Source organism: Suricata suricatta, chromosome 4, assembly GCF_006229205.1.
Source record: "Suricata suricatta isolate VVHF042 chromosome 4, meerkat_22Aug2017_6uvM2_HiC, whole genome shotgun sequence".
Classification (NCBI taxonomy): Eukaryota; Metazoa; Chordata; class Mammalia; order Carnivora; family Herpestidae; genus Suricata; species Suricata suricatta.
In genome coordinates, this window is record NC_043703.1 from 51,272,114 (window position 1) to 51,287,097 (window position 14,984).

General features: G+C 37.9%; 1 protein-coding gene across 2 annotated transcripts in view; it reads left to right on the forward strand.

Moving 5' to 3' along the window:
- The window catches only part of DGKH (diacylglycerol kinase eta), an 89,022-nt gene that overhangs the window by 25,937 nt on the left and 48,101 nt on the right, over positions 1 to 14,984 (forward strand). For both annotated transcript variants that reach the window (XM_029936676.1, XM_029936675.1), the window contains exons 5-11: positions 3,691 to 3,797; positions 4,451 to 4,576; positions 9,299 to 9,401; positions 10,734 to 10,893; positions 12,123 to 12,231; positions 12,380 to 12,519; positions 14,683 to 14,767. In XM_029936676.1, coding sequence (XP_029792536.1) covers positions 3,691 to 3,797; positions 4,451 to 4,576; positions 9,299 to 9,401; positions 10,734 to 10,893; positions 12,123 to 12,231; positions 12,380 to 12,519; positions 14,683 to 14,767 — 830 coding nt within the window. The remainder of the gene's footprint in view (positions 1 to 3,690; positions 3,798 to 4,450; positions 4,577 to 9,298; positions 9,402 to 10,733; positions 10,894 to 12,122; positions 12,232 to 12,379; positions 12,520 to 14,682; positions 14,768 to 14,984) is intronic.

Sequence of the window (14,984 nt, forward strand, 5' to 3'; positions counted from 1 at the left end):
CCCGGGTCAGGCTCTGTGCTGACAGCTAGCTCAGAGCCTGGAGCCTGCTTCTGGTTCTGTGTCTCCTTCTCTCTCTGCCCCTCCCCCTCTCATGCTCTGTCTCTCTCTGTATCAAAAATAAATAAAACATTAAAAAAAATTAAAATAGGACGCAAGAGCAAAAGGGAGCATCTCATGCTAAAACTGTTTTTCAAACTAAGCTTATATTTCTCATAGTGCTGTTTCTTTATGCTGCTATTTATTGGTAGTGAGATTCCATTTAAAAATTAGTTTATTCTATGTAAGTCTCGAGTCACAAAGTCAGAACAAAAACTGTATGATTTCCAGGAAGGCATTTTTAAGTGTACATGAAAGAGCAGATAAATGAAACTAATGTAGACTAATATTTCTCAAGGAAAACCCAGGTCAGCCTTGGTAACCTTTTACATATTGGCTATCCATGACTTCGGAAGCATTTTGAAACCGGCCCTCTCATTTACATGCTCCATTATATTAGGACTGTCTCCAACCAGTGACAATACAACCCATCATTTCAAATTTGTTAACAGTTTACAGTCAGAGATTCAAAAATTTTGTGAAAAGAAGCCCCCTTACATGTAGCATTTAGCAGCAGTTACCTTAGTATTTCCACTAAAGTGATCTCGAACTTTTAATTATATTCTTTAGAATAAAACAGTACAATAAAAAAAATGTATCTACAAGTCAGAAACAGGTGTAACATCAGTATCAAGCAATGCTTGGATAATTTGTATCTTGAAAAGGATAAATAAGTTTAGTAGTACTCAAGTAGAGATTTTCATAAGTAAAGATTAACTTCTCAAATAATCTGTGATTTACTTGGTTTTCATATATGAGCTGCTTCTTTCCTGATTGTTTCCTCTTATTTCTCTCTGTCTTGTTTTTTTTTTTTTTTTACTGGATATTTGTATATATTGTAAAATGACTGCTGATGGAACATCGTCACCATCCGTAGTTACAGATTTTTTTTCCTTATCATGACAACTTTTAAGATTTACTCTCATTGCAACTTTCAGATATTCAATACGTTATATTAACTATACTGTACATTACATCCCCATGACTCACTTATTTGTTTGCACTTTTGACTCCCTTCACCCATTTGGCCCAATTCCATGCCCCACCTCTGGTAACCACTGGTGTGTTTGTTCTCTGTTTCTATGAGGTGGGTTTGTTGTTGTTGTTTTTACAGTCCACCTAACAGTCAGATCATAAGGTATCTTGCCTTTCTCTCTTTGACTTCTTTCAACTTAGCATAAAATCCTCTAGGTCCATCCATGTTGTCTCAAAAGGCAAGATTTCATTTATTTATATGGTTGAATAAGAGTCCATTGTGTGGATACAGATATAGATGTCACATTTTCTGTGTCCATTTATTTACTGATGGACACTTAGATTGTTTCTCTATCTTGCCTATTATAAATAATGCTGTAATGAACATGGGGGTGCAGATGTCTTTTCAAGTTATTGATTTCATTTTCTTCAGATAAATACCCAGAAGTAGGATTGCTGGACCATATGATAGTTCTATTTTTATTGCTTGAGGAACCTCCATACTGTTCTCCATAGTGGTATACCAATTTGCATCCCCACCAACAGTACACAGGGGTACCCTTTTGTTCAAATTCTTGCCAACGCTTGTCATTTCTTGTCTTTTTGATAAGAGCCATCCTAACAGGTGTGAGGTGATATCTCATTGTGGTTTTGCATTTGCATTTCTGTGATGACTAGTGATACTGAGTATCTTTTCATTTCTCTGTTGGCTATCGGTATGTTTTATTTACAAAAATGTGTATTAGATCCATTTCCCCTTTTTTAAGTGGACTGCCTGGTTTTTGCTGTTGACATGTATGGGTTCTTTGTATATTAATGTACATTAATGTTAACCCCTTATTGGATATATGATTTGCAAATATTTTTACCCATTCAGTATGTTGCCTTTTCATATTGTGGATGGCTTCCTTTGCTGTGTAGAAACTTTTTAGTTTAATGTAATCCTGCTTGTTTATTTTTGCTTTGTTGCCTCTGCTTTTGGTGTTGGACCCAAAAAAATCATCGCCAAGACTTGATGTCAAGGAACTAAAGTTCAGGAGTTTTCTCTAAGAGTTTTATGGTTTCAGGTCTTACATTCAAGTCTTTAGTCCATTTGGAGTTAACTTTTATGTACGGTGTGGTCCAGTTTCATTCTTTTGCATATGGCTGTCAGTTTTCCCAGCAACATTTATCAAAGATACTGTTCTTTTTCCATTGTATGTTCTTGGTCTCTTGTCATAAATTAACTGGGAGTATATGTGTGGATTTATTTCTGGGCTCTCTACTCTGTTCCATTGATCCGTGTGTCTGTTTTTATGCCAATACCATACTACTTTGATTAATATAGCTTTGTAATATAGTTTAAGTCAGGCATTATAATGCCTTCCACTTTGTTCTTTCTCAAGGTTGCTTTGGCTATTTGGAGTCTTTTGTGGTTCCATAAAAATTTTAGAATTTTTATGTTATTTGAAAAATGCTAATGGAATTTTGACAGGAATTGCATTGAATCTATATATTGCTTTGGGTTCTATGGACATTTTTTCATTATTAATTCTTCCAGTCCATGAGCATGGAATATTTTTCCCATTTTATTTTTGTCTTCAATTTCTTTGATCAATGTCTTTTAGGTTTCAGTGTCTCTCATGTCTCTTTTATAGGCTCCTTTTTGATATTTGCTGAGCAGAATTAGTGATGCATGCAGTGTATCTCTTCATGATTACTTTCTTCTACATTATGACGTAGTATAACAATAATACTCTTAAAAGTCAGTGCCATCTTTGTGACCCTTAACCTATTTCCCATGATGACTGGGTATTTTCTTCACATATTTGCAATTTATTTATTTACTTATTTTTAATTTTTTTTATTTATTATTGAGACAGAAACAGAGCATTAGTGGGGGAGGGTCAGAGAGAGAGGGAGACACAGAATCTGACGCAGGCTTCAGGATCTGAGCTGTCAGCACAGAGCCCGATGTGGGGCTCGAACCCACGAACCATGAGATCATGACCTGAGCCGAAATCGGCCGCTTAACCAACTGAGCCACCCAGGCGCCCTGACATCCTTGCAATTTAAAACTCCTCTGAATTATCCTGTTCTTTATCTTACTGATATTTTCAAGTCTTCCATTTTAAATATATTATATGTACAGAAAAATATAATTATCAGAGGAGTGCGGCAATGTAGGATTTTTCCCAAATGAAACACATTTATGTTTCATTTGTCCACATTAAAAAAAATAGGATGTTACCAGCACCTTTGTATTACTAAATTTTGTTTAGTTCTGTGTGTGTGTGTGTGTGTGTGATATTGTTGTCTCCTTTCTCCTAAAGAACTAATTCTTTTGTATTTATTTCCTTTATGTTTCATTTATGAGCCAGTGGAATCTCTCTAGCAATCTATAGATTGATAAAAGCTTTATAAATACATAGCCACATGTGTCATACATATATGAATACCTTCTGAAGAGGTATTTTCAGAATACCTTTACTATTGTTGAAGAGTAATTTAAACTTTCTAAATTATTGTTTTTCTTCTATCCCCTCCTTTTTAAGTTCATGCTGTGATTTCCTTCAGTCATTATTCCAGAAGTACATATTCATTTGGAAATGGTTGGCTGTGTTTTTTTTTTTTTTTTAGTGTGTAAATTCAAGGCTCACAAAAGATGTGCAGTGAGGGCAACAAATAATTGCAAATGGACGACTCTGGCCTCCATCGGGAAGGACATCATAGAGGACGAAGACGGAGTAAGCTCAGTTCTGTCTCTGGTCTCTCCCAAGTACCTCCTCTCTTTATTGTCTGCCCTGTGAAGAATGACAGAGTTAAGTAGGAGTATTTATGAGCAGAATGAAATGGAAGGTTTTGGTTAATTATGAGTCTCTGTTTCCAGTTAGATCCTTCATAGTTTCCTTCAGCTCTTCAGTTTTGAGGGAGATGTGAATAGGGCTTAGAAATGGTTGCTATGCTGGGCTGGTGGTGTAGACCCTGACCTGACAAGTAAGATATACTTTCAGGCTTAGCTCAAGTGTTATTCAGATGTTCACTCCTCAGACGTTGGGGCCTCCTTTCAACAGTGACCGCCCCCACCTTCAAAACCTTGTTTCCATTGCACCTTGCATTCGATTCTCTGATAGCACCTTGTAATCAGGTCATGCTAATGCCTTTACATTCAGTGCTCCTAGCTAGACTACACATCCTGAAGGTCAGGGCTTTAGTCTTGATTATTTTTGTATCCTTATAGTGCTCTGGACATAATAGATGTCAATAAAGTGGACGAAATGAATGGATGCCATGAGTGATATATTGATTCCACAGAGTAAGAAGTAATTGTAGGTCTTCCCTGGGGTAAGAATTATGTCCTCCAGTCTTTAATATGGCTGCTTTCATTCCTGCTGCACAGGTTGCTATGCCTCACCAATGGCTCGAGGGTAACTTGCCCGTGAGTGCCAAATGTGCTGTCTGTGACAAAACATGCGGGAGTGTCCTGCGCCTACAAGATTGGAAATGCCTTTGGTGTAAGACAATGGTGAGCGTCCTTTTTAATTGTTTCTTTTCATAACTTATTTTAATCTATGTGACTTACGGGCAAAGAATGTATGGCATAACAGAGCCTGGTAGCACACATAGCCACTGTAACATTCATCGTTTTCAAAGTATATTCCTCCCAGTCTGGTTACTTTTTAAATATCCTTTTTGCAGCACTGTTGTTAGATATGTCCCTCGTCAAGACCTCTTTCCCACCATTGTGTTGAATAAATATTTACTTATATATTATAAAGATAATTATATGTAGACAAATATGTATTTACATATTATAAAGTTTTCTTGCATGTGTGAGGAAGCAGTGAGAAGTACACACAACAGGACACGGAGTCAGCAGCAAGGAACGGCCCTGCCCAGGCCGCACTGTGTGAGCGCTGGGCTCCAGATTCCGTGAGGGCAGGCAGAGCAGGCACCGCAGGGTGAACTCAGGCCACTCGGAGGGTGGCGTGCAGGGTGAGGGGCAACCGCTGTGGTGTTCAGCTTAGCACTGGGCGATGCTGTCCGACTAGGGCAGTGGTTGCCTTGCATTGGGCTGATTTTTTTGGGTCTTGTTTTGAGTGTTGGAATCACTCCCCACACCCAAAATATGGAAAGCTCATTTCTTTTAATAAGTATGAGGTAGATCACCAAATGAAAAAGATGTGAAGGTGATGTGTTGATTTCATAATGAGGGAGATTTATTCCATAGGCCACTAAAGAAGGTAAGTCCTGTAGCTTTCTCGTCAAACCTGATAGGTAATCTGTTTCCTTTACATTTTATTTTTTAAAAATGTTTTAATATTTATTTATTTTTGAGAGGGAGAGAGAGTGTGTGAGCAGGGGAGGGGCAGAGAGAGAGGGAGACACAGAATCCAACGCAGGCTCCCATGAACCATTAGATCATGACCTGAACTGAAGTCAGATGCTTAACCAACGAGACACCCAGGCTCCCCTGTTTTCTTTTTAGTTTTAAATCAAACATGATTGTCTCTATCCTCATGCTTTTGTTATTCTTCATCAGTTGCCCCTTTTATTAGCCATAGGTGTTACTTCGAATTTCTTTTATCCCGTGTAATATATAAACTGTATTGGACATGGCTCTTTGCAGTTTTGGTGGAACTGTAACACCTAAAGCCTTCTTATGGCATTCCTTATTTTATTTATTTATAAAAATTTTTATTTTTAAGTAATCTCTACACCCAACATGGGGCTTGGACTCAGAACCCCGAGATCATGAGTCACATGCTTTCCCAACTAAGCCAGCCAGGCACGTTCCTTATTTTAAAAGAGTATTCCCCATGTACCCCAATGTTCATAGCAGCAATGTCAACAATAGCCAAAACATAGAAAGAGCCTAAATGTCCATCACCTGATGAGTGGATCAAGAAGATGTGGTATATATACACAACGGAGTACTACATGGCAATGAGAAAGAATGACATATGGCCATTTGTAGGAAAGTGGATGGACCTTGAGGGTGTCATGCTAAGCGAAATAAGCCAGGCAGAGAAGGACAGAAACCATATGTTTGCACTCATAGGTCTAACAGGAAAACAGAAGAAACCTAATGGAGGACCAGGGGGAGGGGAAGAGGGAAAGAGAGTTGGGGAGAGAGAGGGAAGCAAAACTTGAGAGACTATTGAATGCTGAAAATGAACTGAGGGTTGAAGGGAAAAGAGGTGGTGGTGATGGAGGAGGGCACTTGTGGGGAAGAGCACTGGGTGTTATATGGAAATCAATTTGACAATAAAATATTTAAAAAATAAATAAAATAAAAGAGTGCTCCCGGCTCCTGGGTGGCTCAGTCAGTTGAGCATCCAACTTCATCTCAGGTCATGATCTTGTGGTCTGAGGGTTCAAGCCCTACATCAGGCTCTGTGCTGACAGCTCAGAACCTGGAACCTGCTTTGGATTCTGTGTCTCCTTCCTCTGCTCACTCTCTCTCTCAAAAATGAATAAATGTTAAAGAAAAAAATTTTTAAATAACATAAAAGAGTGCTTTCCAAAGGTCTTTGAGATAATGTTATAAATAAATAAGTAAAGTGCTCTCATAAATAAGATTTTAAAATTTAAAACTTCAATCCACCTAAGATTTCTTTTTCAGGCTGCAACCACTGATGTATGCTTCTACTGCTATTTTCATTAGTCTATATATCTATTTCTTTACTTCTAGAACTTCAGCAGTTTCTAACTTTTTGGAAAGAAAGAAGATTGTGCATGTGATGAATTATTTTAGAAAGGTTTTATGAAGTGATCTTTACCTACAATGTAGGTAATGTAGGTAATGACGTGTATTTGTTCAGTCATTTTTAAACTTTGCTAATTTTAACAGTAGGAGTTCATTAGATATTTTACTTGCTCACCCTACTTACCCCTACCTTTAAAATTTTTCATGAACAGAAGGATTATTATAGGATATAGAAGGGGGTATTCTAGAATGTCTTCTCCCTTTTTTTTTTTTCTGGCAGATTTAGATATCCCCTCATCTTGAAGTCATTCCTGCCCTGCACCATGTCCACGAGACATGCAGGTTTCTGGACCACCATCACCTTGTTACATCCTTCTCAGTCTTGTACTTCCTGTACATGAACTTCCTATATACCTCTTTACATATTGCCTTTAAAATAACGTATCCGGGTGGCTCAGTCAGGTTGAGCATCTGACTTTGGCTCAAGTCATGATCTCACAGTTCATGAGTTCAAGCCCCACATCGGGCTCTGTGCTGACATCTCAGGGCCTAGAACCTGCTTTGGATTCTGTGCCTCCCTCTCTGCCCCTCTCCTGTTCGTGCTCTGTCTCTGTCTCTCAAAAATAAATAAAGGTTAAAATTAAAAAAAAAAATAACGTATCCCACGGAATATCAAATTTGTAAAACAGTCATGTAGTTTATAACAAAACAATGTAAGACCATAGTCTTTACTATGGTCTTCCACAACTATGGTCTTCCACAACTCTACTGAGTCAACTGCTAATTTTTTCAGTTATTGTCCAGTCATTGGACACAGTTTTACCGTTTCTGTAAAAAGAGTGAAAAGAGGCGCCTGAGTGGCTTAGGTGGTTGAGCGACTGACTCTTGGTATCAGCTCCAGTCATGACCCCAGGGTGGTGGGATCAAGCCCTGCATAGGGCTCCATGTTGAGCATGGAGCCTGCTTGGGACTCTCTTTCTCTTCCTCTGCCCCTTTCCTCCACTAGCACTCTCTTTTGATGATCCAAGATCCACATTTAGGTCATCAGCAGAATAAGAATCACTATTTAACTTCAGTTATTTTCTCAAAAGTTTTAATAAATGCGTGTTTAATTAATATGCCAGTTTTCTAAAATGACTAGTAAAATAAAGCCATATTAAGTAACTGCTTTATGAAGTGTGTGCTTTTACTGCTTAAAACATTTCGAGGCTCTCTGGGTAAGTACCTAAAGTATTTTAAATTCCCTGGGTTCTATTTAATATGTTAGCCCTGCTCTTGTTCACAATAGAATCTTGACTGACCTTGAAACTTTTTGTTTTTACAGAGCTTACTCGTTTACTGAGTGTCTATGATATTTATCACTTTCCAGGAAAAGTGTAAAATTATAGGACCTTGTCCTTTCGTTTACAGAGTCTAGCTGAGAAAATAGGCACAGATGTACTTATAATAACATGAAAATGTTATTTCAGGGACACCCAGGTGGCTCAGTCAGTTGAGCATCCAACGTCAGCTCAGGTCATGATCTCACGGTTCGTGGGTTTGAGCCCCACATCGGGCTCTGTGCTAACAGCTCTGAACCTGGAGCCTGCTTCCAATTCTGTGTCTCCCTCTCTCTCTGTGCCTCCCCTGCTCATCATCTGTTTCTCTCTGTCTCTCAAAAATAAATGTTAAAAAATTTTTAAAAAGAAAATGTTATTTTAAGAAAAAGCGTGAGTGAAAAATTATAGGACCACTGCAGAAAGAGTAGACACATTACAAATTTTATGTATTTTCATGAAATTCTGTAAGAATATTACAGGGTAGAGCCCATCAATGTTTTTTATGAACGATGATAGTGATAGGTACCAGGTAGGTTGCTTCCTTCCTCTCTCCTGTCCTCTGCACTCTGTTCCCTTCTCTTCCTCTCTCCTTGCCTTTACCAGGCATTTCTGTTTTTTAATTTTTATTTATTTTTATTATTTAAAAAAATTTTAATGTTCTTATTTATTATTGAGACAGAGAGAAACAGAGTGTGAGTGGGGGAGGGGCAGAGAGAGAGGGAGACACAGAATCTGAAGCAGGCTCCAGGCTCTGAGCTAGCTGTCAGCACAGAGTCTGATGCAGGGCTTGAACCCACGAACCATGAGATCATGACCTGAGCCAAAGTCAGCCGCTTAACCAACTGAGCCACCCAGGCACCCCTATTTTTATTATTTAGGTAATATCTACACCTAGTGTGGGGCTTGAACTTACAACCCCGATAGCATGAGGCACATGCTGTACTGACTGAGCCAGCCAGGCATCCCTCACCAGGCATTTCTTGATATATACTACTTGCCTGAGGCCATCATGAAAGTAGGCTACACAGACCAAATCAAATTTCCACCTCTAAAATAATTAGCCCATTCCTTAGAATTATAAATATCATATCATGAAAGTAATTTATGAGGTACTGAATATTTTGTGGTATAGTTGATCTTTAATTATTAGTTCCATAGTTCCATAATAAAACATTGATGTGTTTTTATGATTCTTAAAGGTTTATTTGTTTGTTATTAGGTACACACTGCCTGCAAAGATTTATACCATCCTGTGTGTCCCCTTGGACAATGTAAAGTGTCTGTTATACCTCCAATTGCACTGAACAGCACTGATTCTGATGGTATGTATCCTTGTGTAAATATGTGTATTCTTCGTATTAAATGTGATGTGTACATTTACTTTCCTAGAATAAATTGATCTGTAATTGGTTATTTTGGTCAGCTTTTATATGATAATTTATTCAAATTGCTGAACAGTACCTTTAAATTTTTTTAAGTTTATTATTTATTTCAGGAGAGAGAGAGAAAGAGAAAGAGCAAGCTTGTGTCAGTGGGGGAGGGGCAGAGGGAGAGAGAGAGAATTCCAAGCAGGCTACACACTGTCAGCCTGGAGCCCTTCACAAGGCTTTAACTATAAGATCATGACCTGAGCTGAAATCAAAGTCGGACACCAATCAACAGAGCCTCCCAGGTGCCCCAGTACATTTAACTTTTATGAGAACATTTTAAAATTAAAATTTAACATACTTAATACACTGGTGAAATTACTACATATAAGACTTTTTACATTTCACATTGTTTTACATTTCAGCAAATAAAATAAGATCATTATTCTGTAACAAAATGCAATTCAAAAAGGTTAATTACTATGTGTTTTTCCCCCCCTCCATAATTTTAAAATTACCTTTCAGCATAGCACTTATTGAAATCTGTTTTCCTATAATTTCTCTGGAGGAATTTGTATTCCTGTAAATTCCATCACTTTTTCCAGAATCTTACAACTTGGTCGTAAGTGCTGAAGAACCTTGTTGTCCTTCTAAGCAAACCATATTACAAAAGGCCTTTACCATATAACATTATTAATGTTTTGCGTTGATAAAGTGCCTGTGGCTTTCAAACTTTTTTCATAAATTATGCCAATAGATATTATAAATACAAGAATATTGGCTGCAGAGGTGTGATTTTTTTTAATCTGTACTGTTAACAGCCTTTCCTCCAAGCCCTGACATATTAAGTTTCTATTATTTATGATAAATTTCAAAGTGTTTTCGAAAGCCTCATGAAGGAGAAGTTAAAATATCTTATGATGCTGAATATGGACATGAATTCTTTGACAAATGTGAATTTATAGCCTGTGATCGGTTTCTTATCATTGAGTGTCGTTAAGGTAGGTGGTATATATCAAATATCTATGATTAATACTTCTACCATCTGTGCTAGGATTTTTCTGTATAGAGCATGTTATAAAAGATAAGCTCTGTAGTCTTATTGAGTAAATAATAAACTGTCTCCATTTCTGGAACTAAATTGTAATTTATTGTTCAAGTAATAAATAAGTTTCTTTATGAATTTATGTTCTTTTCTCTGAAGTTTTGTCAATGGTTTAATAGAGACTGCTGTACATATTGATCCTGTACTGTCTTTTCTTTTCTTTTTTTTTTTTTTTTTAACAGGTTTCTGTAGGGCGACGTTTTCATTCTGTGTCAGTCCTCTGTTGGTTTTTGTCAATTCTAAGAGTGGAGATAATCAGGGAGTAAAGTTTCTTCGTCGATTTAAACAGTTGCTAAATCCGGCTCAGGTGTTTGATTTAATGAACGGAGGTCCTCACTTAGGGTAATTGATTATTGATAAATCTCATTAGCATGAAATGTAGCACCAAGCATGAAATGTTTGATTTTTGAGTTCACGAAGATTGTCGATTCATCTAGACATCTTCCCACTCCTCCCTTTGTAAAACTCTAAGTTTTAACTTCACCTTTTTGATATTTATATAACTTCCTTATGTGCTAAAAATCCCAAAATGTATTTGGAAAATGTTTTAGACTATATGGATCAAATAATACTAGTTTCCCTGATTTTGGGTTCCCAGAAAAGGCCCTTACCTTTTCCTGTCTTTTCTGTCTCTTGCCTCAATCTTTGTGCCTCTTTTCACTTTTGCTTTTCAGAGTCTTTCTCCTTGTTTCCATTGCCTTCTTGCCAAGTCTCAGGCCCTCACCTTTTTCATCTGTCCCCAACCCCTTCCCTGGGTCCTGGCATTTGCTTATCTGGCTTCTCCCCTCACTTGTGTCTTTTCCGTTGCTGGTTAGCTCTGCCTTCCTTTCTAGCACATGTCTTTAATAATCCTTCACAGTTCCAATAACTTATATTCTTAACATTTACTTTTCTCTCCTATCCTTTATAATTCCAAGGAAGTCCCTTTGTGAAACTTCTTGAGATTGTCTCTCTATTTTTTAGATTTCCCACAATACTTGAGGTATACAGAGGTACATTCAGGAGGTGGGATGTGTCAAAAGTTGAGATGAAGGGAAAGGAATATAAAAGTAAAAAGACTGATCCAAGTCTAGGGGATGAGGAGGAGGAAAAGCAAATGGGTGTCCGAAAAGTGATACCGTGGCAAGGTTTGCTGGGTGCCTTGGAAACTGCCTTGCGCATCAATAGTATCAGTGCCCTAGACTCACCACCCTGGGTTTGTAGTATGCTATTCATAAGGAAATAACATATCCTTATAATGGGAAGAAAAAAAATATCACTACTTTTGCCATGTTGTATCCCTTACCTTTCATTCTCTTTCCTGGGTTCTGCTTCTTTGTTTTCTCATTTCCATCTCCCTTTTTCAACTAATTTTATCTCCATTTCTGCTTATAATCCCCTTTCCTCTTTACGATTAAGAAGTTTTCTTGAGTTAAGAATTACACTTGAATTTTTATAGTATAATTAATATGTAAGTTAAAGTTCCTATATTTGATCTGAACATGAATACCAACAAATACAGAATAACAAAGAATTGGAGGGGAAATGATTTTTACTTATATATATTAAAATAAAATCCTTTGTACTTTCAGTTTAAGATTATTCCAGAAGTTTGACAACTTCCGAATTCTTGTTTGTGGAGGAGATGGAAGTGTAGGTTGGGTACTGTCAGAAATTGATAAGCTCAATTTGAATAAACAGGCAAGTACTAAATCTTTCCTTACTCATTAATGACATTAACATGTACTCATTCGCATGCGCATCTCCTAACCTGCGGCAAAGAGGTGCGGAAATGCCGGAGCTCCTGTCACCAGCTTGTCTGAGGTCTCCCTGCTGTGCTCTCTTTCAGTGTCAGCTGGGAGTATTGCCTTTGGGTACAGGAAATGACCTTGCCCGGGTTCTAGGCTGGGGAGGCTCCTACGACGATGACACCCAACTTCCTCAGATACTCGAGAAGCTGGAACGAGCCAGTACCAAAATGCTAGACAGGTAAAAGAGAATTTTCTTCTAAAACTAGGCTGACGATGGCCCACTAAGTCGCTTTTGGCAGTTTAAATTTTACGAACTGTAAGCCTCATGAGGACAGAGACTTCCTGGTTCTTCCCTACTCTTTTCATGCCTGAGGTCTAGAACAGAGCCCAGCATAGACTAGACAATAAATGTGTTTTTTGAGTGAATGAATGAATTATAACAAAAACTGAGAAAACTAGTCTGATGAACCCACTATTTTAAAAACAGAAGACTATGCTGATACAGCAATACTTTTCATCCTTCTTCAGGTCAGAAAGCTTAAATAGTTCATTTTGTTTGGGAGCTTTTGGGGACTATAATAGGTCATATAATAGACTCTGTCTGTCTTGTGGCTTCATTAAAGCTAAGGAAGACATATAAAGTTTAGGTTTGTTAGAATATCTCTTCTTTTTTTTTTAATGTTTTATTTATTTTTGATACAGAGATAGACAGAGCATGAGAGGGGGAGGGTCAGAGAGAGAAGAAGACACAGAACCGGAAGCAGGCTCCAGGCTCTGAGCTAGCTGTCAGCCCAGAGCCCAATGTGGGGCTTGAACCCACGAACGTGAGATCTGACCTGAGCCGAAGCCGGAGGCCTAACCGACTGAGCCACCCAGGCGCCCCAGAACATCTCTTCTTAATTATGCATGTTAAGAGTGAATTGAACCAATAAAGAACTAAATACTAAAAAGGACCATTCTTTCCCAGGGACCAAGAAATATTAGGAAGACCTCTTCATATCAAGGAGCTATCACACTGTGTTTATGGTATCCTTGACCACATCTCAACTTCTTTTCTCTAAATGCCCCACATATAAAAAAGAAATCACAGTGTGTGTACCCTCAGTACTCTAGAGGAGGTGTTTAGGATCAGGGATTAGGAGAAACAGGACTCAATAAGTAGTACCCAACCCCCTCAACCCCCCAACCATAAGTAGAAGGCAAATGTCCAAATATCATTATGAACTTAAGCTGCATGAATCAAAACAACTTTGATAGGATTAGCCATCTGTGGAACTGTTCCCAAAAATAACTAAATCTCATCAGGGAGCCACCAATCTAAAATGTAATTACTCTAAAATGAGCTGTAACCTAATTAATTGTAACCTTGCCTGTCCTAAGGTAATGTTGTAATAGTGATTCTTTTGCTGACAGAATATTTCAAATGAGAGCTGGGCAGTAGAGCATTTGTCTGCGGTTACAGTTACCCCAGACTATTCGGGAGAGGGGTGCCCCGGTTGTTCAGGTGCCTAAAGTGGCTTCTGTCTCCAGTCTTTAAAAGACCCTGGAGCTGATTTCCCAGTTCTGTGCTTACCAAAGTATACAAGGTATTTTTTATTTTTGGTGTTTGTTTGTTTGTTTTTCTTTTATTTTTCTTTTATTGTTTATTGTCAAGTTGGTTTCCATATAACACTCAGTACTCATCCTGACAAGTGTCCTCCTCCATGCCCATCCCCCCCCTTTCTCACTCCCCCTCCCCGATCAGCCTTCAGTTTGTTCTCAGTATTCAAGAGTCCCTCATCGTTTACCTCCCTCCCTCTCCCCAACTATTTTTTCCCCTTCCCATCCTCCATGGTCCTCTGTTAAGTTTCTCCTGTTACACTTATGAGTGCAAACATATGGTATCTGTCCTTCTCCGCCTGACTTATTTCGCTTAGCCTGACTCCCTTTAGGTCCATCCACTTTGTTACAAATGACCAGATTTCATTCTTTCTCATTGTCATGTAGTATTCCATTGTATAGATAAACCACATCTTCTTGATCCATTCATCAGTTGATGGACATTTATTTTAAATGGCTTTTTGCTGCAAATTTAAATACCACTCTCACTGTATCCCAAGAATAGAAAAGTCAGAATTCATTACACTAGTGAAGAAGGGAAGTTTTACTATATATGTGCATTTCTTCATCATGTTTGGAAGTCACTAGTCAGAGAATTAGTAAGATATGGAAATCATAAAGTATGAATTCAGCATTATATGAGATTACCAAAAATTTTATCTCCTTCCCAGTATTTGGTTGTTTTAGATACAATAAACCATGGTTCGTGCATACATGTGCATATGTGTACATATGAGGTGAGAACAAAGCCAGTTTATTAAATTTTAAAGGAATTTTAGACCAAAGATCTTTCTCTCTTAAGGTGGAGTATAATGACCTACGAACTCAAATTGCCACCAAAGACTTCTCTCCTTCCAGAACCTCCAGAAGCATCTGAAGAATTTTATGTAAGACTTTAACCCTTTGCCTTTTTACCATTTGGAAATAGGGGTAAATATCTTGAACAAGTAAGAAAACTTTATAAGATATGGTAGCATGTTTGCTTAGTTTGATTTTTTATTACTGTGGGTATGAGTTCATTGACTACTTCTAGCCTTCTCTCTCAGAAGAATGAATTCTTGGGGCACCTGGGTGACTTAGTCAGTTAAGCGTCCGGCTTCGGCT